At 39.9% G+C, this 22208-nt stretch overlaps 1 protein-coding gene across 6 annotated transcripts in view; it reads left to right on the top strand.

Moving 5' to 3' along the window:
- Positions 1–3265: 3265 nt before the first annotated feature.
- Positions 3266–22208, top strand: part of PTBP2 (polypyrimidine tract binding protein 2) — a 50043-nt gene continuing 31100 nt past the window's right edge. For 2 of the 6 annotated variants that reach the window (XM_033151575.1, XM_033151578.1), the window contains exons 1-3: positions 4256–4279; positions 5823–5853; positions 15868–15943. In XM_033151575.1, coding sequence (XP_033007466.1) covers positions 15922–15943 — 22 coding nt within the window. In that variant the 5' untranslated portion in view covers positions 4256–4279; positions 5823–5853; positions 15868–15921. Of the gene's footprint in view, positions 3456–4255; positions 4280–5822; positions 5854–15867; positions 15944–22208 lie in introns of those variants that run through there. The other 4 variants (XM_033151577.1, XM_033151579.1, XM_033151580.1 and 1 more) reach the window with 3 other exon arrangements.

Genomic DNA, 22208 nt, shown 5'->3' on the forward strand with positions numbered 1-22208 from the left:
TTTTAATGAGGGTGAAAGAGGAAAGCGCAAAATATGGTCTGAAGCTCAACATCAAAAAAACTAAGATCATGGCCACTGGTCCCATCACCTCCTGGCAAATAGAAGGGGAAGAAATGGAGGCAGTGAGAGATTTCACTTTCTTGGGTTCCATGATCACTGCAGATGGTGACAGCAGTCACGAAATTAGAAGACGCCTGCTTCTTGGGAGAAAAGCAATGACAAACCTAGACAGCATCTTAAAAAGCAAAGACATCACCTTGCCGACAAAGGTCCGTATAGTTAAAGCTATGGTTTTCCCAGTAGTAATGTACGGAAGTGAGAGCTGGACCATCAAGAAGGCTGATCGCCGAAGAATTGATGCTTTTGAATTATGGTGCTGGAGGAGACTCTTGAGAGTCCCATGGACTGCAAGAAGATCAAACCTATCCATTCTCAAGGAAATCGGCCCTGAGTGCTCACTAGAAGGACTGATCCTGAAGTTGAGGCTCCAGTACTTTGGCCACCTCATGAGAAGAGAAGACTCCCTGGAAAAGACCCTGATGTTGGGAAAGATGGAGGGCACAAGGAGAAGGGGACGACAGAGGATGAGATGGTTGGACAGTGTTCTCGAAGCTACTAATATGAGTTTGGCCAAACTGCGGGAGGCAGTGGAGGATAGGCGTGCCTGGCGTGCTCTGGTCCATGGGGTCACGAAGAGTCGGACACGACTGAACAACTGAACAACAACAACATGGAGGAGGATTGTTGGAGAACTGGGAAGACTGAAGTTGTAGGACTTCAGCAACTATGGACTTGCTGGGAACTTTAAGCAAGAACTCTGATAGCTGAAAACCCTCTCTGGGCTCAGAGAGAGAAACATTCTTGAAGCAACTGTATATAGTGTGTGTATGGTGCGTTTCATGTTTACTGAGTAAAACTCTGTTACACTTTGTCTGCTGTAGGAAGTTTAATCGCTTTGCTGAACTCCTGACTGCGCAGTCACCCAGCAGGTTATTGGGAACAAACATCCAACAGAGACATTGTGCATATACTCTTCAATCCTTGGAAATTTGCAGGTGTTCACATTTCGCAGAGCTCAGATATTCTGAATATTTCTTTGCCCATTATTCAGTCATCTAACAGAGAACTGAAGTTTCCAAAGGCTAGAGGAAAGCTGTTTTGAAATGAGTGAACAGTGAAACAAGTTTTTGGAACTGTGTTCTATTTCCAAGGATATGCTTTGAGGGACTGTCCTTATTTTGGAGCCTCTGTTGGAATGCTACCAGACTTGGTTGGCCTTGTTGACATGCTTGAGTTTCTGATGAGATTAAGGCTGCATTTGGATTTTGAGTTTATTGTGTTACTTTTACTTGTTATAATGCAAGTGTTTCTGTCCCAATTTCTAATGTTTCTTTTACACTGTATTACCTGCTGTGTTACGGAACTGTGGATTTTTGATAAATATATTTCCATGCTGCCCTAGATTTCATTCACACCAGTAGACATGGTGTGACACAAAAAACAAACAGCCTTGGATGTGTTGCTGTTCCCCAACCCATTCCCTTGTGATTCACTATGCAGTATGCCAAAATATCACCCAATTTCTTTGTTGCATGAGCAAAACTCATGTAATGTTATAGGTTTCCAGGGCTGCAGATGGACTACCCCCCCCCCCGCCGCCGCCCCCTGTAAACAACATGGGAATTAGCACTAAACCTCCACTCAGGTTCCAGCTGTGGATTTTATGTTGTGCGGGAGATCAAATAAAATGTGGAAATAAAGAGATAAGGAAATGTCAGAAAGCTGAATATAGTGCACTCTGAACACAGGCATAGTAACCATGTGACCCCCAAGATATTTGTGCAGGCTGTGGGGGTAGCAAGGAGGATTTACAAATATGTAACCAGAGGATGAGACACACACATATGTGTCAAGTACACTGAAGGCCTGTCTGCTTGAATATTATGATTGGAAGTAAGAGAAAGGTAATTAGTTAATTAATTATATTTGTATGGGCTGTGGATTTGTATCTGTCTTTACTTTTTGGCCTTTCTGGTCCATCCTGTTTTATTAATATACAAAGGAATATATATTTATAATAAAAAAGGCTGAAGCTAAGGAAGAACGACCCCTGTTCTTATTTGTCAAAGCAAGGCGCTGCCACGGAGCCTGCCTATCTGAGGGACGTTCTTGTCCCTGGGAAATTTGAGGCTTGCAGCATCTCTACTGCTTTCCATGTTTCATCACTCAAGTAGGAAGTCTCTGATCTCTGGCACATGCAGCCTTGGAGTTACGTTCTGTGGTGTGGGGACTAACAGATGCGCAACGTAAATGGACCCTGTGAGCCCTTATGATTGCAAAAATACTTATGCAGCAAGGCTGAAATACCCAACATCTACTACTCAGTGCTCTGAATTTGTCCTTGCCCTTTCTACATCAATCTCATCTGGATACCTGTTCAGACATATGGGCTGCCTATATTAATTTATACGTTTAAATCAGGACCAAAGGAGTATTTTTTATCGTTCATGTCAGCTGATGATGTTCCTGTCTTTTGTTTTACTGCTATATTTGCAAAAACAAAATTTAAGTGAAAATGGAGCAGACGTGTGCAGTCTCAACCTGTAACTTCGGTGGCAATCTTGCCACCCATTCCTTTTTAATAATAATAATGATGATGATCTTCCATTCCTAACTTCCTTGTCTAAAGCCTGCTTGGGCATCATTAAGTATATTCCTAACTTCTCTTTCTGGAAGTAAACCCCACTAATGTCAATGCTGTATCTATTCATACACCGAGGGGCAAAATCAACGGAAGTTAGGGAAAATATAGTTCTTGAAGTAGGCAAAAGGGGGTGTGTGGAGGGAGGGGAAGACCCAGTGTATGAGAGGGTTTATTTCTCTCTCAGATCAAAGTCAGGCAATTTATGGAGTCTCTCCCCCTGCAAATAACCATTATTATCAAAGATATGCATATTAATATGCACAGAGATGAAACTCCAGGGTGAAGAGATCCTATCCTAAACATGTGCCTCAAAAAAACCCAACCCAGGTTACCCCCTCCCTTTTAACTCGTGCTTCAATGCCCAATATAGGGAAAGAAAGACAAATCCCGCTCTTTTTTCTTTCTTTTTTTTGTGCGTGCGTGCGTGCGCGCGTCCCATTTCTCTCGCCACCTCTCCCCCGTTTGCCTTCTGAGGGCAAGAAATATATATACACAAAAGCCCTCAGCCGCGCGCACTGCGCATGCCCGAGGCCTCTCGCGCATGCCCACTGAGAACAAAGGAGTTCCGCGGGTTTGATGGGGAGAGCGGAGCCTGCTAGATAGAGCGCTCGGCAACCTTCGGCGGTTTCCGTTGGGGCCCGGCCGCCATTTTCTCGCTCCCCTCTCTCTCTCTCTCTCTCTCTCGCTGCTCGCTACCTGCGCGGCTCCCTGCCCTGGTCGCCAGCGCTTTGTCCTGTTCGGCGATGGACGGGTGAGTGAGGGAAGGAGTGAGGGACGACGGACGCCGCCACTGCCGCCGCCGCCACCGGGAGGAAGAGAGGGAGGAGAGAGTTGCCGCCGCCGCCTCTCCCGCCTCCCTTCTCCCCCTTTTCCGAGGGGGGCAGGCAGCGCATCCCTTACGTGTCAGGGGCGCTTCCCGAGCTCCTTCCTTCCCGCCTGCCGGGCTCGGGGCGTGAGGAAAGCCTGGGGGTCCCGGGAGGAGGGGAGAAGAGGGGCGTGTGTGTGTGTTTTCCTCTCCCCGGGGGGAGGCGCCTGGCGAGGCGGCTGTCACTGCCCCGGGTAAGGGGCGGTGGTTGGGGGGCCGGTCTTGCCTTTTGACAGAGGCCTGGGCCTCTGGAAGGAGGCATCCCCGCTAGGATGATTAGGCTAGACAAGGCCCCTGTGGGGAGAGGCCCCCCTTTCCCCTATTACATCCCCGCGACCCGTGGCATCCCCGCGTTCACACGTTACTGGCCCTTTTCCCCCCATGGGGAACGCCCTTTTCTTCCCTTCCCTTGTCTCCTCCCTTGTCCCGTCCCTTCTGAGCTCACCCCTCCCCATTGTTTTATTTGGGTTAGGGTGACAGAGGAACAGCAGCAACAGCGATGCCCCCCATTTGGGGCAAAGGAAGCAGAAGGAAGGAGGCTCTTTTGTTTCCATTTGGGCCTTGTGTGTGTACATACCACCTCTTTTCTCCCAACCAACCTCCCAAGGTGGGGGAAAAAGATGCCTTTGTGTTTGCTGGAGACGAGGCAGACCAAGGATTGCAGGCATCAGCCATATGGAAACAAGGCAAAGGGCCTCCCTCCATTGGTGGTGAGGAGCTTGGGTGGGCAGCCTGCGGACGTATCACAGGCAAGACCCTCTTTTTATTGGAAGCTGGGAGGTCCCGCTTTCGGGGCCCTGCTCAGTGACAGCGTAAATAGAGGGCTGATTATTATTTTTTTAACTGCCTTCGCCAGACCTGAATCTGCTTTTGAAATGAAGTCGGCCAGCTCTTGTGCACATGATAAAATGGTTGCACTGGCTATATGTATGTGTGTGTGTGTGTGTATATATATATATATATATATATATGTATATATGAAATAAGATAACAGCACGATGGTTGGCGATCATAACAGGGGCATGACGAGCCCTGCTAAAACTTGGGAAAGTTAGTCAACTTCCATGGCCCAGGCTTGCATGTAACTCGAAACCAAGCGGGTGAATGGGCAGTGGGCAAGATTATTATACACACAAATTGTATTCTCTTGAGCAATTATTTGCTACATCCACATTCATCACCGGGATCTAGTTCTAGGCTTTATGAAGTTTCTTGCCCTGCCTTGCTAAAATCCATTTGCTGAATTGCCTGTGCAACTCTTTGTTGACATTAAAACATAAGAAGAGTCCTGTTTGTTGGTTTAGGCCAGAGGTCTATCTAGTCCAGCATCCTTTTCTCACCTTGGCCAACCAGACGCCTGCAACATGAGGGCAGTACCCCTATTTCACTCTTGTTCCCCAGCAACTGGTATTCAGAGGTGTGCTGTCTCAAATGCTGGAGGTAGCATATAGCCATTATGTAGCTGTGATAGCCTTTTTTCTCCATTAACTTTTCTAATACCTTTCTGAAATAATCATCACATTTCATAGTAGCATAGTGTTAACTACATACTGTGTAAAGAAGTACAGTGGTACCTTGGTTCTCGAATGGCTTAGTTGTCGAATAAATCGGCTCCTGAACGCCGCAAACCCAGAAGTAAGTAAGTATTCTGGTTTGCAGATGTTTTTCAGAAGCCGAACATCCGACGCAGCTTCCAATTGAGTACAGGAAGCTCCTGCAGCCAATTGGAAGCTATGCCTTGGTTTTCGAGCGGTTTTGGGAGTCGAATGGACTCCTGGAATGAATTAAGTTCGAGAACCAAGGTACCACTGTACTTCCTTTTGTTTATCCTGATTTTCCCACTATTCTGCTTCACCGACTCCCGACTCTTGTTTTGAGACATGGAAAATAACTTCCTCTACATCTAGTTTTATAAGCCTGGTCAGTTGTGCTTGATTAGATCTGCCTAGGATTTGCTCTCTTGTATGTGGTTTTACAATTGTAAAGAAAACATGAACAAAAGTTATTCTTTATCCTCTTTTGCTCCCCATTATCACCAATCCAAGTTTGGTTGTATGTGTGGCACCAAGGTAGTTTTTGCCACCTTGTTACTTTAGTATGTCATGAGTAAGTCTAAATTATTACAAATAAGCATTTTAATGCCAATATATTTAAAATATATTGAATGTTTGGTTTCAAAGAGAATGCCTTTCTTATTAGAAAGGAGAAATAAAAGTGAATTTCCTCTTTTAAACATTTCTTTTCCTTTTTCAGCATTGTCACTGATGTTGCAGTTGGTGTGAAGGTAGGTTATGAATTTAATAAATAATCCCAAATTTGGTATGAAAAGGTTAATTTGTAATGTTGACTATTTGTCCCGGTCACTTTCGGTCAGGGGTGCCAGCAGCATTTTCTGCTTCTACACTGTTATGTGGATTGAACCCTCAGCCTCACCCACAAAAGAAGGACCAATCTGCAAATAACTTGAGTACTGTGTGTTAATTTATAGATAAATTTAGAAATAATAACTAACTTAAATAGAAATTGAATATTTTGCCATAGTGGGAAAGACTTATCCTTGTCAGGTGACCTTGTAACTCTATGTGAATTTGATTGTTTGGTAAGTATAAGGCCGTGATGAGAAAATTTTTCTTTCTATAAAGGGTCATTGCCCCCCCCCAAAAAAAATCATTCCAGGAGCAATACACAAATACAGTGACTGACAGACAGAATGTCAACAGATGAAGCTTTCCCCATACTGTAATTGTATTTCCATCCTAGAAAGGACTTAACCAGTTGAATTTTGGCCTGCTATGCAGCTCTTAAGGGCACAAGAACACCACTCTCCTCCAATAACAATCCTAAAGTATGCAAAGAATACACGTTTCACGAGTCCTAAACTGGCTATATTTTCGTAGGTCCTTTGATCAATTGATCTTAGTCTGGCAACATTCTGTCCAAGGCCAGGCAGGATATTTCAAATGTGGGTATCAAAAGAGATTTAAGATTTACAGCAACATAGGTTCAATTTCCTGTGCTTGGATAATTCAATATGTGTAAGGGTCGGTGGGGGACATAACTGAAAGTGGATGAACTGCCTCTTTCCATGCCCTGCCACACCCATGTTTTTTTAAATTTTTTTCTACTAGTTGTGTAATTTGTCCCGTATTCCAGGTGTGTGTCTGGAGAATGGAGGAGATGTGGATCCACAGCCTCTTCTGGAATGCGTTCTTCCTGCACTTTCCAGTGTTCATGCTCTGTCAGAACAGCACTGGCTATGTACCTTTCCCTTGCCTCATACTGAAGGCCTAGGAAATCACATCTCCCTCTCTGCAATATTTGCAATATATCTCTGCCCTCATAGTGAAAAATCTGATGACTTCCTGGGGCCTCCCGTGGGCTGCAGGATTGGTATAACCCATGCTCTCACAATAACAGTCCACTGCCCTCTCCTTCAGTATATATGTGTGTGAATATACTAGTGATGGACTGCCTTTGCAGGGTAATTGTTGTCATTGTTGTTGTTCACCTGTACCATCCTCTTGTCAGGCCTACTGTTAAGTGGTTCTTTTCTCAACAAGTTTTAGCAAATGGAAAGTGGACGTTAGCCACCTGAAATACCTTCCTATAGGTAGCAAATGATTAAGTAATAGTCAGGGGCGTAGCAAGGTAAATTGGTACCCGGGAGCAAAAAATTTTTTTGTCCCCCCCCCCCCCGAGGCGTAGGAAGGTCAGGTGGTACCCGGTGCAGAAAATTTCTTGTCACCTCCTCATTGATCTCTCCCCCCCCCGCAAAAATGGTTTTACATTATTTCATATTTTCTTACAAAGGAATGATAACAATAACAATAATAATAAACTTTTATTTATATCCCACCCTCCCTGGCCGAAGTCAGGCTCAGGGCGGCTAACATCAGATACATAACATGGTATAAAATCAAACAATAATTAAATTACCTCCTAAAAACATCTCAAAATCAAAATAACGTCTAATTAGATGGCTTTCCACAGGGTTAGGGTTGGGAACAGTAAGTGCTCCACTGAACTGAAATTTCAGCCTTCACGACATAGAAAAACAGCCAAGTAAACAGCTGTTTTGGTGGAGGAGGGTCAAGATATTAACCGATATGCATGAAATTTCATATATAGCTATATAATCCTTAGTATAGTAAGGTAAGACCTTTGGAGCAGGCATTTTTTTTTTAAAAAAAGTTTTTTATGAACTGCCCTAGTAGGGCAGTAATTGTTCCTTGATAATTTGTCAACCCCTCCATTATGGAACCTGGGGTGGTCCGCCCCTACCTTGCTACGCCCCTAGTAATAGTCCTCTGTATCCAACCAGCTTTATGTCTGTGGAAGAAAAATATTTCTGTTTTTACCTCATGGTGAATTGAAATACTTTGATATTTTTCTTATCATAGTTCCTACTGTAGGGACTGTGTGTCTTAAGTGGAACTAGAATTGGAGAGTTTTTAATAGATTTAATACCCAGTTCATAAAATAGGACTGAAAGGAACTAGATTCTAGCTATACTATGAACATTGCAAAGCTCTAGGATTCTAATCAGTGACCCAAATGTAGCCATAATGTTCTCAGTTTCTGGACCGCAGACTGGAAGTATGTTGTAGATTTGTGCACTCATATCTCCTTTCTTCCTTTTGTGGCTTGCTTTTACTGTGGTATTACATTACATATGTGATTCAAATATTGCCAAATTGTGGTTTGACATTACATGCATGAGCAGACACCTCCAAGTCACCCTCCTGCTTCCCTTCATGTGTCATGATTTCTTTACTTAATTCTGGGTTCTGGGTTCTCCACAAACTGCAGTTTTCCATTTAATACAAACCCAAGCTATGGTTTGAGCAACCAAGACCAAACCATGGTCATTGGTATTGTGTCCCTGCTTCTGCATGCAGTATTAAATGATGTGAACTAACCTTATGTATGGAATACTAATTCTGTAACATTAGTGTTAAACAGGGTGGCTTTTGTATGCAGGCTTTGAAGTGGGTTTGCAAACCCTGGTTATGAAGGATTCAGGTTAATGTTAATTATGTATTTGCACCAATGTACCTGTAATGTTACATCATAACAAAAGCAGGCCATGAAATGGAAAGGGGAATTCACATTGAAGATGGGAACATGCAATCTCAAAGAATTCTCACAGGGATAAAAAAAAAAAAAACATGCTTGCACTGGACTTGCAGTAAGAATCTTCAAAATTGTCTAATCTGAGTACATATTATACTAGGAGAACAGGAAGTAATAACCTTTAATTTTGGGGTATTTGAGATCCTGGTTTATTTTGGGTAATCTTGATTAAAACCGCTACTGCTCTGAAACACGGAACTAGTAACATTATAAATTCGGATTAACATAGGGTAAAGGCCAGGTGCTTTGTACTTTATACTCATATACCGTACTGCATCAGTGCTTGAAAAATGGTGGTGGTAAGAGAAAGAATTAAGCAACGAAGTACCTCTGAGCATACATTCAGTCTAGGAATTTGTTTTCAGTATCAGAATTGCTTTTGAAATCCTTTCACATGCAAATCACTCTTATTTTCCCCAGCTTCCTTTGTTTTTAAATATTTGATAGCCAGGCACCCTTTAGATCCATTGTAAATTATTCATCTACCAGTGGATCCTGAGATGTCTGCTACCCCATACCTGACTTAGCTAAACCTTGATATGGTACGATACTGTGCTTATAAAATGAATATGCCTTTCTTTTGGGAGCATGTGAACGTATTTGGACCAGCAACAGGAGTAGAATCTCTCATAGCTACGCATTTTTCTTTGAGAATGGAATTGAATTCTGGGAGCACCCATCTTATATTCTTCAACTCAACTGCCTGTAAGAAGAATATAAACTGTCATTCTTCCAGATGGCATTTTGCCTTTTGCAGAGTTGAACTGACAGTTTTGAGGAGATAGTTTAATTTGTCAAAAGCATCATTGGTGATATCAGCACAGTTCTGGTCAAAGGACTGTCTGGCTTGCTGCCTTCTTCAGCAGAATAAGCATGTCATTAATTGCACCTCTTAACTGGAAATGACTTAAAATAAAGTAATACATATTAACTAATAACTTATAAGAATACAATGGTAGTGGGAAGCAAAACATTTCCTGGCATGCTTTGTAGCTGACCAGCTGATTGACATAAAAAAAAACAATTAATTGAATGGAGCTCTGTTGTTAAATGGCTTTTCATAAAGTGAAAATTGGGCAGTGCAGGTTAAAAATCTGTCTGGCTATATGGATTCATTGGGCACACACATCTTTCTGAAATGATCACAGTTTTCTTCCTCAAGGCAAGTCATATAGTTTAATCTGTATGAACTCTTCTAACTAGAGCTATAGACCAAATTTTATAGGCCCTAAATGAGTTGTGTGAATATTCTAGAACATTTCCAAAAGCCAAAACAAAATAAATAAATAAATAAATTTCCTTCCAGTAGCACCTTAGAGACCAACTAAGTTTGTTCTTCCAAAAGCATGAGTCTAGGATGTACTTTTTGTGCACCTAACAACCTAATCTTGCTGTTCCTCCTTGGAACATGTTTAAAACAGCTAGAGCTGGATATGAGTCTGGGCAACAAAGTCTTAGAGGAGGGTCTGTATTGATTGGGGGTTGGGGTGAAAGCTGGCCTTTGTTAGACTGATTTTGGTTTAGGAGTTTCCATCTGGCAACTTCTTGGCTATGGTGATGATTCCATTTTTTGCCTGCAAAAAGTGCTAGCACAAGAAATTGCTGGTTTACAGTTCTACTTTACAAAATGTATATTTCCTATTCCAGTTATCAGTATAGGAATTGCTGTTTGAATAGTAGCTGATTATAGGTTTTGCAGATTTATGTGGTCCTTGCTATGATGGGACAGGTACATTTGTACAAATATGCAGTGCTTCGCCATATATTCCATTGCAGTTATTTCTGTTAGTGAAACTAGGCTATTAGTTTTGTAAATCAGTATTTGACTTGTAGACTGAATCACTTTTTGTTTGAAACCACCTACACAGATTTGTTTGGAAATATTTGGAACACACAACCCACTTGATTTTTTAAAAATATTTTGAGGCATGGGAGATAATGACAAGAACTTTATTCCAAGGAAGGTCAAAATCTGTACTGTCGAAGTGTATGAAAACATGTTTCAGGTCCAGGTTTCCATTCAAGAAAACAACTTGCCAGAATTCTTGGAACACTATAATCATAGTATCTTTTTTGTTAGGCAATGAAATGTTGTATGTAGTCTACAGAAAGCATTAGGGGGGCAGCTTAAATGAATAAGAATTGATTTATTTACAATTGTCTGTAATTAGATATAACCTATTTTATAAATGATTTTTTTTCATATCTATATCCTCACTGCCCATGAGCATTATAGCGCAGGTTAACAAAAAACAAACAAACACTTTTCCTGTAAGAAATCCTTCCTAGTTAATGGCTCCGGAGGCAAAGTAATATACAAAAAATACTTTAACCTTTCAAGTTATGTTACTATTCTCATGCCTTTCACAAGAATGTGAGAGCCTTGCTGGATCTGACCAAGGGCCCACCAGGTCCAACCTTCTGTTCTCAGAGCTGCCAATCAGAGACCAGTGGGAAGCAGAATATAAACAGGAGAACACTTACCCACTTACGTCCCCTCCTCCATAAATTAATTTGCCTAATCCGCTTTTAAAGCTATCCAAATTGACGGCCATCACAATGTCTTATGGTAGTGAATTCCATAGTTTAATTATGTGCTGTGTGAAAAATTACCGGTACTTCCTTTTGTGTGTCCTGAATCTTCCAACATTTAGCATAATTAGATGACCCTGGGTTCTAGTATTTATGTGAGATGGAGAAAAACTTCTCTTTATCTACTTTTTCCATACAATGCACCTCTTACTATGTCCTCTGTTTGCTTCCTTTTTTCTAAACTAAAAAGCCCCAACTGCTGTAACTTTTTCTCATAGGGTAGTTGCTCCATCCCTGGAGTCATGATAGTTTTTTGCTGTAAAAAGAGCAAGAACCAAGACTCTTGTGGGACCTTAAGCCATAATAAACTTGTTAGTCATTAAATCCAACGATACTCTTTTTTGTATTTTTAAATATTTTTTTTTACCTTTTTCTACACCTTTTCCTGCTTTCCTTTTTGAGGTGTGGCAAACAAAACTGGACACAGTATTCCAAGCATGGTTGCACCACAGATTTTTTTTTAACGCCTTCTGTATTACTGCAGTGTTCTTTAATCTTGTAGAAATGCCCTACCTAACATTACTATTCTTATTCTTATTCCAAAGTTAGTGGCTTAATGAAGTGACAAGGTTTTGAATACTTGAGAATTCAAAGTTTTTCTTCTTGCTATTCAAAAACCTAAATGCCTGTGTTATGCTTTCCTAGTAATTAAAGAGATTAAAGGGCGAGTCATCACTTGACCTACTATGATAGGCTCAGAGAATTGGAGAGAATTTATGGCCCTGTTTCAGCTATGTGGACAGATGGCATAAAAAAAAAAAACCTCTACTGTGGCAAATCTAGAACAGATCTATTCTGTACGCCTAGGAGACAAGAATGTCATGCCAAGATACTACATCTTTGCAGGTGCAAGGATAAGATTAATATTTGTAGAATCAGATCTTTGACTGTACCTAGCATATTGTTGGCACTAATTAAGTACCTAACCCTCTGTATTACTATATTATGGTGCTTAAGGAAGGGAATACAATTTAAATTTCCTCTCTTTGGGGGAATAAATTCCAAGATATGGAGGTGCTTGGAGGAATACAGCCTAAATCCAGCCTGTCTGTTCAATTCCATGCCTCTCCTGACTCATTTATGCTGATCAGGAGAGGGTTGACCAGCTGGATTCAGGGAGTGATTAATATCTCTCCGTGAGAAGAAATAGTTGCAGTCATTTTGAAGGAGGTGGGTTTGAGGCCATTTCCAAAGGAACTCTTTCTAGACACCAAATATAGTCATGATTATTGTCCTAATAAAACCTTCCCTGTACTGGAAAGGTTGTCTATGGCTAGAGGGTGGTGACTGTAAAATTCAGGCATAGTTTGAATGATGATGAAATAGATTGACTTCAGTGTGGCTTCCGACTTGTCATCAGAACTGAAACTGCATTGGTTGTTATTTTATATGAACTATATTAGGAGAAGGAAAAGTGAAGTGTGATCCTGCTAATATGTCTGGATCTCTCAGCATTTCTTGATACCATCAAACATAGTATACTGCTGGAGGGGCTACCTAGTATTGGAACTGGAGGGGGCCATGATTCAATAGTTTTCTACCTGCTTAGAGAGACAGTTCCAGAAGGTGGTGCTGGGGGCTATTGCTCTGAGCCATTGCATCCGTGTTCTGGAGTTCACTAGCACTTCCTTTTGTGCCTTATGCTCTATATAACTTTGGATAAGGGATTATCACCAGGCTTTTTCTTCATTTTATCAGTGCATGTGAGATGACATGGGCATACTGAATTTGTGTCTGAAGACAGTAGTGGTTTGCATGAAATTTAACAACATTAACTCAGTTCAGACAAGATGGAGGTGCTGTTGGTAGGTGGCTGGTATGACCGCTAATGCAGTGTTCAGTCTCATTTGGGACTGCACTCCCCCAAGTGGTGCCCTCCAGATGGTTTGGACTAAAACTCCTGTCATTCCTAACTATGGACCATGCTGGCTATGGCTTTATGGAAATGGGTGGTGAACCTGTGATCTGAGGATCAATCTTGGCTTTCATATTTGGCCTGTGATCCCGTCCCCCTAGTTATTGTGTGGTGATTCATCCCTTTCAAGAGATCAAGCAGGTAGTGGCTGCTGAGCTCTAGGGCATTCGTGAGTGATCCTGATTTTCTAGATGTACTTTACTCTGACCTCTGCTTCATTTTTGAGACAGTCTGATGGATTGCTTGTCCAGGATGAGTTTTCCGGCTCAATTCTGAGTTATACCAGCATCTGTCCACCAAGAAGGAACTGAAAGTGATGGTGGGAGACTGTAGCTCACTATCAGGGCATTTATTCTGTGGTATTCCTCACGGTTTTGTATTGTGCCTTGCACTGTTCAACATCTTCATGAAACTACTGGTAGAACTCATTTTGATGGCTGCAATCAATATATGGTTGATACCAAGCTCTCTCTCATTTCTTTTCATTAAATCCAGGTGTAGCCATAGGTGCATACTCATTAGTAAACTGACAAGACGAGAGAAGTGCCATTAGCTGATAATGGCATATCTTTCCATGGAAGCAATATTGAACCTGTTCTGAATTGGGTTGGCTTCTTCTTGAAGGATCAGCTTCACATTTGATGTTATTTTACATTCAGCATTGCTGCTGGATGCATAGGTGGCATCCATAATGTGCAGTGCCTTCAACCAACTTCAGTCATAATGTGGTCTATTTAGGCTTCCTTTTGAAAACAATTTGGAAATTCAACTGATGCAAAATGTGAAAGTGGGACTGACTACTCAGAACATATGCCAGTCACAAAAACATCACTAACTACTACTTTACTTTAGGGCTCATTTCTAAGTGATAGTATCCACTTGGGAGGCTTGGTGAATAAGTTAATTAAATTATTATTGAAATGAGCAGGAAGAAAATTTGCCTTAAATCATTGATTTGAATTAAGATTTTCATTGATAGCTTATTCATATATTTCCTAAACAGGGCTCCAAGAAAATAAATATCCAGGCAATTTTGTTGATTCATAATTTCCTGCAATGAGAACATAATCTGTGACTGCTTGTAACATATTTATATCAATTGCCATTTGAAGTGAATTCGTTTTCTTTTTACATAGAAAGAGACTTTAATTCAATGTTCTTGTTTGAACGTAGTGCTAAATAATGGTTTAGAGGTACATTCCAACTTTAGCCTTAGTTTTAATTGTGGTTCGTTGGTCCAAGAGCAGTTTGTAAACCATCGTTTGAAATTTACTTGTTTTGACAAACTATAGTTAAAGTTAACAATAGTTTGCAATGGTTTTGATATATTGGCAAATCCTGGTTGGTAGAAAATGGAAGTAAATGCTTCTAGTCACCATTTGCAGCTGTGCCAGAGATGGGGAAGTAGAATTGGATGAGTCTAAAGCTTGTTTATGTAGCACCAAATCATAGTTTAATGTTGTGGCTGAACACATCCATTATATTTGAAAAGGGTTATATGTGCAGTTTTAAGATAAGTATATAATTTACATTTTTTGTATTAAGTTCATATTTCATTTTCATCCTGCTTATTAAAAAACCACTTAATTGAAATTTAAAGAAAAAAATCAGTTTTAAATAAAATATCAATAAAAAGTCTACTGTGATTGCAACATGAGGAAGCAGCAAAAAGAATATACTTTGCCACATTTCATATGCATTGCAAGAAATTGATCTTAGTTTACAAATTTAAGGGTGACTTGACCCTTTATGAAATATATCTTTGGAATATTTCTTCTCTTTCCAATGTGTCAGAAAAGTTCATTTTGAAACTGGAAAAGACCAAAAAGGAGATGGGACCTAAATAGCTAGATTAAAAATCATAGTGTGCGCACACATACACACAAAATCTTTTTGGGCTAACATTCAGGTTCCTTTACAAATATTAATTTTGATTGTATATAGATATTTTTTTATGACTGTTGCAAGCTAAGGATGCACTCTTAGTTGCTTAAAACATTTTAATCTTTCCATAGGCTGTTGAGTAACTCTTGCTATCTTTACAAGTTATGTGTAGTTTTCAGTGAAGAAATTGTCTGGATTGGATGAACAATTGCATGTAAATAATTTTAGTTTCTTTTGACTGGCTACCTGAAAAGAGTGGTGGAGGAAATCTGATAAGTCTATGTTCGCACATCACCTTAAACCATAGTTTAAAACAAACTGTGATTTAATGGGAACAAGCTCTGTGCTGTTGCATGCTGCTCAAAAATTCCTGAGGTTCTCATTTCCCATGTCTGAACCTGAATTCGTGCTTTGTTTCCCCCACCCAAAAAACCACAAGCAGTGAGAAGTTGGTTACCGCTTCTGGTTTGTTTAGGGGGAAAACAAACTAGGAGTCTTAATTTGGATGACAAGCCAGGCTCTGGTTTGTTTTGTCTATGTCATGGCAGGAGGAGGGGAGGAGTACTCATGAATATTTGAGTTGTTTGCACTAGTGTGCTGCTCGTTGACATTAAGCAATAGTTTGTTTTAAACTTTTGTTTGATGTGACATGTGAATCAGGCCTCTAGGTTTCCTAGATACTCATTTTTAAAAAAAGATTTGTCAAACTTACATGCTTAATATTAGTGTTTGCATTTTTAAATGGCAAAGTGCTTACTGTTTCTTTCTTTTTAGAGAGGATCTGACGAGCTTCTTTCAGGCAGTGTACTCAATAGTCCGAACTCTAACATGAGCAGCATAGTAGTTACTGGTAAGTGATGCTTTTTGAAAGGAGACTTTTTTCATTGTAGTATCAAAATGTATCCATGTTGCAGAAGAAGAATGGACATCTGGACAAACAGTGTGTATTATGCCTTCTTAGGATCTGAGCACTGAAGTTTTAAAATATCAAATGCCTAATACAATACTTGTAAAAAAAAAATTCTGATGCATGGCTTGGATTCGGAGTTGCTCAGAGCAGAACTACACTAGCTGGAATTTCACGGGGGCAGAATGGGATGGGGGTGGTGAGGCAATCTTCACCAATTCCTTCTGTGGCCCCCTATACATTTCCCCCTGAAAATCTGTTCTGGAGGGTTGGGGAACCTTCTGTAATACTGTGGAGAGGAGGCATAAAGGACTGCAAGGGGAAGGGAGAATCATTGGACATTACCAAGGAGCCTCCATTGGATCTTAGTCCCTTCTTTAAATGATAGAAACTCTTATTTACTGCAACACCAGGTCTGAGTCCAAACCTGCATAACTTTAAAAAAGGGATTCTCACAGTTTATTCTTAATACCTTTATTTTTTATTGGTTTTTGGAGAGGGACCTTCCATCAGGCAAGGAAATACTCATGCAGGCATTTGCACTTCCTGCCTGTCTGCACTGTGTCATCCAGCCAGGATCTGTTTTTATATCCTGTGTTTCATTCATGTTGAAACCTCTCACCCACCCATATTTTTTTAGACAGGTTTTGTTGCTTCAGGAAGTCAGAGGAACACATGTCGTTTGTACCAGGTCTCCTATTCCTCTTTGCAGGTTACCTCTCCATCCCTAAGTGAAACACCAATTCAAATAATGAAGTGTAATAAAGTTTGCTCTGCTAAAGGAATGGCTATACCCTATTAGTTTGGGTGGCTTTTTGAACTACTGATAGTACTACTACTGTCCATAGCTATTATACCTGGTTGTAGCAGGAGAGGAGCGGGAAAATACAAGCCCCCTCCAGCGATCTGTCCAGGATCAACTGTCATATGTCTCCTTCCCTCCAAGGACTCTGTTGTGTAGTCATTATATAGCTATTAGTAACTGGCACTTGAATCTGCATATTTTCACTTCCACTCTTCCTCCTGCCTTCCCTTAGTGCAGGGAAGGGACTCCCACTCACATTAGTTGCAGGCAGCATGGGCAGTAGTCAGGAGTAATGAAAGTTGTAGTCCAGCAACAGTTGGAGGGCCACAGGTTCCCCAAGCCTGCTTTAGTGTCATATGTCTCAGCTTGTAAGATCTGTTCCAATCATTGTACAAAGCTTAAGAATGTATTAAGTGCATAATAGAACTTATTGTGAATTGTGAATAGTTACCCTTGAATACTGGTGTCAGCTTTGCAGATAGGTCTGAAGGGGGTACCTGTCAGAGTGGCTGTGGTGTGTGTGTGTGTGTGTGTGTGTGTGTGTGTGTGTGTGTAAATAAATAAATAAATAAATAAATAAAATTATTATTATTTCTGCATGAGCCTTTGTCTCCCAATACTAAGAGGGGAAGAGAAAATCCCATACTCAAGCCTTCATGATATAGTTGTACAATGTCATAGATATTGAGTGCTGAATTATTTCTCTTCTGTCACCTTAGATAATTAATGTGTGCTCTTTATGCTGGACTTTTAACTGTCCCATCAAATTCGGGTTTGTCAGATTTTATTGTTTATTTAATAAGCCACTCTGGGAGGTATGGCTGAAGACTGGGTAATATATGTTTTGAAATCATATATAAATATATTAAAATAGAATTAGAGTGGGAGAGCCATATAGCTATATCCCTGCATCTGTGGAGACTTGTGCAGTAGCCTGGAGGCAATTTTTAATTGCTAGGTAAGTTGCTAATTATAAACTTGAGTTATGTAAATGTTAATTATGGAGCACTGTAAACACATTTCTTGTTTATAAGATTTCAAGCAGGGATCAAAATTAATGATGTAGCAATATATTTAAAATTACCTTTACCTTAAGTATTGAAATTAGTTCCAAGTTAAAATCGAAGGGCAAGGGAAATAATTTTGTTAATATTTTCATGAACCCCTCCACAAGCTGTTCCTTGGGTGACTTTTTTTGGATGAAGCGGGGGTGAAAGGCTATAAAAAACTTGTTTATTGTGAGAGGGAAGTATTTCTTCAGTCTATGAAGATAGGAAGCAAACTTTTTGCTGAAAATGTAGATTGCCTTGGGAGCTGGGAAGTTCCTTGCCCCTCTTCATGAACATCCAAACTGAAGTCAAAATACTCCTTCATTTGCTCTCAGTAACATAGCCAATCACCTTTGGCTTTTCACATTCAGCACTTGATTCCTATTTTTTGATGAAGAAGAGTTACTTTTTTCCAAATGATGTAGCAGCAGCGTAATATCTAATAATAATAATAATAATAATAATAATAATAATAATAATCGGCAGAAGGTCTGGAGAAGATTTTGCATCTTTTAAAGGTTTTTGCCATTAAAATCTAAGTGTTAGTATTTAGTGCAGCACTAATTGGAAAGAAGAGTCCCATGTTAACGCCCAAAAGAGTAGCTCAAGGGTTTTTGAATATATATATATATATATATATATATATATATATATATATATATATATATATATATATATATATTGGTTGCAGCTCCTTACATGTCAGATGCTACATTATAGGAGACCTTCCCCCAGCCCAAAAAGGGGCCTAAAAAGCACCCCCACTCCTCTGCATTCATGCTTGATATTTTGGTCACATATGCCAGGCTACTATTTTCTTTGACTTGTGGTGTGATTTTAGGAAGTTTATTGTAACAAAAATAACAATAAATACTGGCTCTTAAACTTCCTGTTAGCACATAGCCATCTTAAAAATTATACCAGATTTTGTTTACAGTAATTTAAAGATTTTATCACTATGCATTTAGTTTCTGCTCTTAAATCAAGAGTATCCCAACATGATACACTCTTATGCTGTTGGTATACTACAATGTTATTTAAAACACAATTAACCCAGTTAGTATTGGCAATGGTCATATGTGAGGGGAGTTGTTGTCTAGCAACATTTGGAGGTACCATGTTGGCTATCATCAACTTAAATGGTCATTTATGAAGTATAATGAAAGTTATGGGGTTAGATGTGGCTGACTTGCTTCTAGTATATTTGTAATCTTGAAAGTTGCTGTTCCTGTTTGGATGAGAAACAATATTGACACTACCAATATTGGACTTTGTTACATGTGATATAAGTTTAAATATTTGCATATTCAGATTCCTTAAATTGAAAGAAAAGTTTCCTGCATTTCTCTAAAGATCCTCAGCATCATGAATAAGTTAAGATCCTAGACCAGTGTTTTTCAACCACTGTTCCGCGGCACACTAGTGTGCCACGAGATGTTGCCTGGTGTGCCGTGGGAAAAATTGAAAAATTACTTTATATATAGTCAATATAGGCACAGAGTTAAATTTTTTAACATTTTCTAATGGTGGTGTGCCTCATGATTTTTTTCCATGAAACAAGTGTGCCTTTGCCCAAAAAAGGTTGAAAAACACTGTCCTAGACTGACTTAGAACAGACTCTCTATGTGGTCCTACTGTTGATTTTCTAATAAGGCAGAGATTTGTTTAACCTTTTGTAAAAGAGAGAGTGAAAATGTTATCAAAAAATTCCACATTAATACAGAAGTCTTTCTGTTGTGCACCAAGAGGCCTACTGCAGTCTTGTAACCTCTGAAGCAACACTGGATTCACCCTTTGCCATGAGAGGTCTGGTGTCTGATGAGGTAACAGTTGCTCTGCGGGCTTTCCCAGCACCCTTTGCTGAAGATGCCAGGGATCACCACATGCTAAATGGGGCCACTCTGTGCCCTTTTTATTAGCAGGCTAAAATTCTCTCCTAAGCAGCTCACCACAGGTACTCTGGTAACTTTCAACCTTCAACGATTGATGAAGGAAGGTTGCTTCATCAGTGGAGGCAGGTGTTAGAACATGCAACAGAGCCAAGAAAATGAACAGCAAGGACTCTAATGGTGGTGGCCTGCAATGTAAGTTTCTTGCCTGAAAGCACTATAGACCACACCAGCTGCACGTATAACCCTGTTGCTCTGTTGGAAGAGATGAAAAGAGGATAACAGGAGCAAATTTCCATACTTCCATTCCTCATTGGAGAATAGAAGGAGATCTTGAGCAGGAAATAGCAAGCATTGTAGCAAAGACAAAAGAAGAAAGAATATTGGAGTAGAAGATGACAACCGGAGTTGTGAAGAAACTGCAAGAAAGACATCCTATTAGGAGCAGGAGAATCAGAAGGCAGCTTGAACAATAGAACTAAGAAATCACTTTCAGTATTAATTGAACAAGAACAGCTCTGAACATCTTGTTGGATAGCTACAGAAAGATATTCTTGGTGGGAAGGAAGACTCTCAGTGCTTCAAGAACCAAGGTGACAGTCATAGCCTGCAGAAAGAGGAAGAGAAGTGTCGTGGTGGTGGTTGAAGACTCTCTACTGAGAGGTACAGAGTGGCTTTGTGAATGTTCCAGACCTGTTAACTCGTGACATAAGCTGCCTTCCCATTGTGTAAATTCAGGAAGTGATGGACTGGTTTGCCAGACTTACCAAACCTGCTGGTTATCCCTTCTTGCACACCATGTGAGATCAAACAGTACTGCCTAGCACAACTATGACTATCATATGTAAGTATGAAGTTCTGGGGATGAAAGTGAAGGACTTTGGAGCTTAAGTAGTGGTCATGCCATTTCTGCTTATTAAAGGTGGAGGGCTATGAAGAGAGAGAATAATACTTCAAGTTATTAGAGTTGATGGGAGAAGTTCTGTTTCTGGGACTGGTGTAAGCATCCTTAAGAAGGACTATTGAAGGAGATGGGCTGCAACTTACTAGGACTGGAAAAATGTGTCTGGCAAAAGAAAAAGTATGAACCTGATCAAGAGCTTTGAACTAAATTCTGTAGCAGTTGGAGATAGGTAAGTTCAAAAGGTAAGCACTGATGATAGGGATCTGTGTGCTGTAGTAGAACGGAATTGTGTGGCTGACTAGCTAACTAAAATCTCAGGAGAGTGGAGCAGAATTTTCAAGGCTTTCAATGACTATACACTAATATGCAGCATATTGAAAATAAATGAGTTTGAACTCCAAATACAGGAAGATAAATACAATTTGCTGGGTATAACAGACTTGGTGGGAAAACTCATGTGATTTGAATGTAATAATTGAAGGTTACAAATTGTTCAAAAAAAGGTGCAAGAGAAAGAGAGTAGCATTATATGTCAAAGATGCTCATATCTGCACAGAATTCATGAGAGTGAACATGGTAGCTTTGTGGATATACCATCTGGGTCAAAATAAATGGAGAGAGAAAAATAAAATTGTGGTTGGAGTTTTCTATGGACAGTCAAACAAACGTGGTGATGTGAATTATCCTTTCCTGAAACAATTTACAGGTGTTTCATGGAAGCAGATTTAGTAGTATAAGAGGGTACTTCAACTGATGTCTTCTGACTGATACCACGGAAAATACTAGAACAGAGAAGAAGGGAATCAGTTTGAAAGTGCTTAGTAGAACCCAGCATTCGTCAAGAATAAATCTTATAACTCTTTAAAATCATGTTAATGGATGGTGGGAATGCTATGGGTGTAATCTATCTTGATTTCAGCAAAGTGTCTGACAGAGTACCCCTTGATAATTTTGTTAAATGTGGCTTAAATGTGGGCTAGGTAATAGTATTGTCAGAAGGATTCACAGCTGGTTGGAAAACCATACTTAGTGCTCATCAGTAGCTCCTCATCAAACTGGAGGGAGGTTTTGAGTGGGGTTCTTCTGCAGGCCTTTGTCCTACCCACTTTCAACATTTTTCATCAGTCAGTGACTTAGATGAAGGGGTAGAAAAAATTCTTACAATATTTGTGGATGACACAGTTGCTAATTAGATAAAAAGTATGATTGTGTATATTATTTATAAAATCAAATAAAAATGTACAAGGAATTAAAATGTGATATAAGACAATCATTAGTTTTTCCATCAATAATGCAGCTTTCTAACCTTTTAAGAAGAAGCTAAACATAGCTTAAAATGTGTATCATTGCAACAGTCTATTCCAACTAAATAGGTCAGAAAATTGTATAGATTTCAAAAGAGTTACATTTTTCAATTCTTCTTTAGCAAGTGAATACTCCTCAATTATTACTCCAAATTTCAAGATGCTTTTTTTTACCTTTATTGTCAGGTTATTGAATGACCTTAGCACTTACTACATTGATGAGTATAGGGTTCATTTGAAGTAAAAGTTTACCAATG

This window comes from Lacerta agilis, chromosome 6 (genome assembly GCF_009819535.1).
Source record: "Lacerta agilis isolate rLacAgi1 chromosome 6, rLacAgi1.pri, whole genome shotgun sequence".
NCBI classification, from domain to species: domain Eukaryota; kingdom Metazoa; phylum Chordata; class Lepidosauria; order Squamata; family Lacertidae; genus Lacerta; species Lacerta agilis.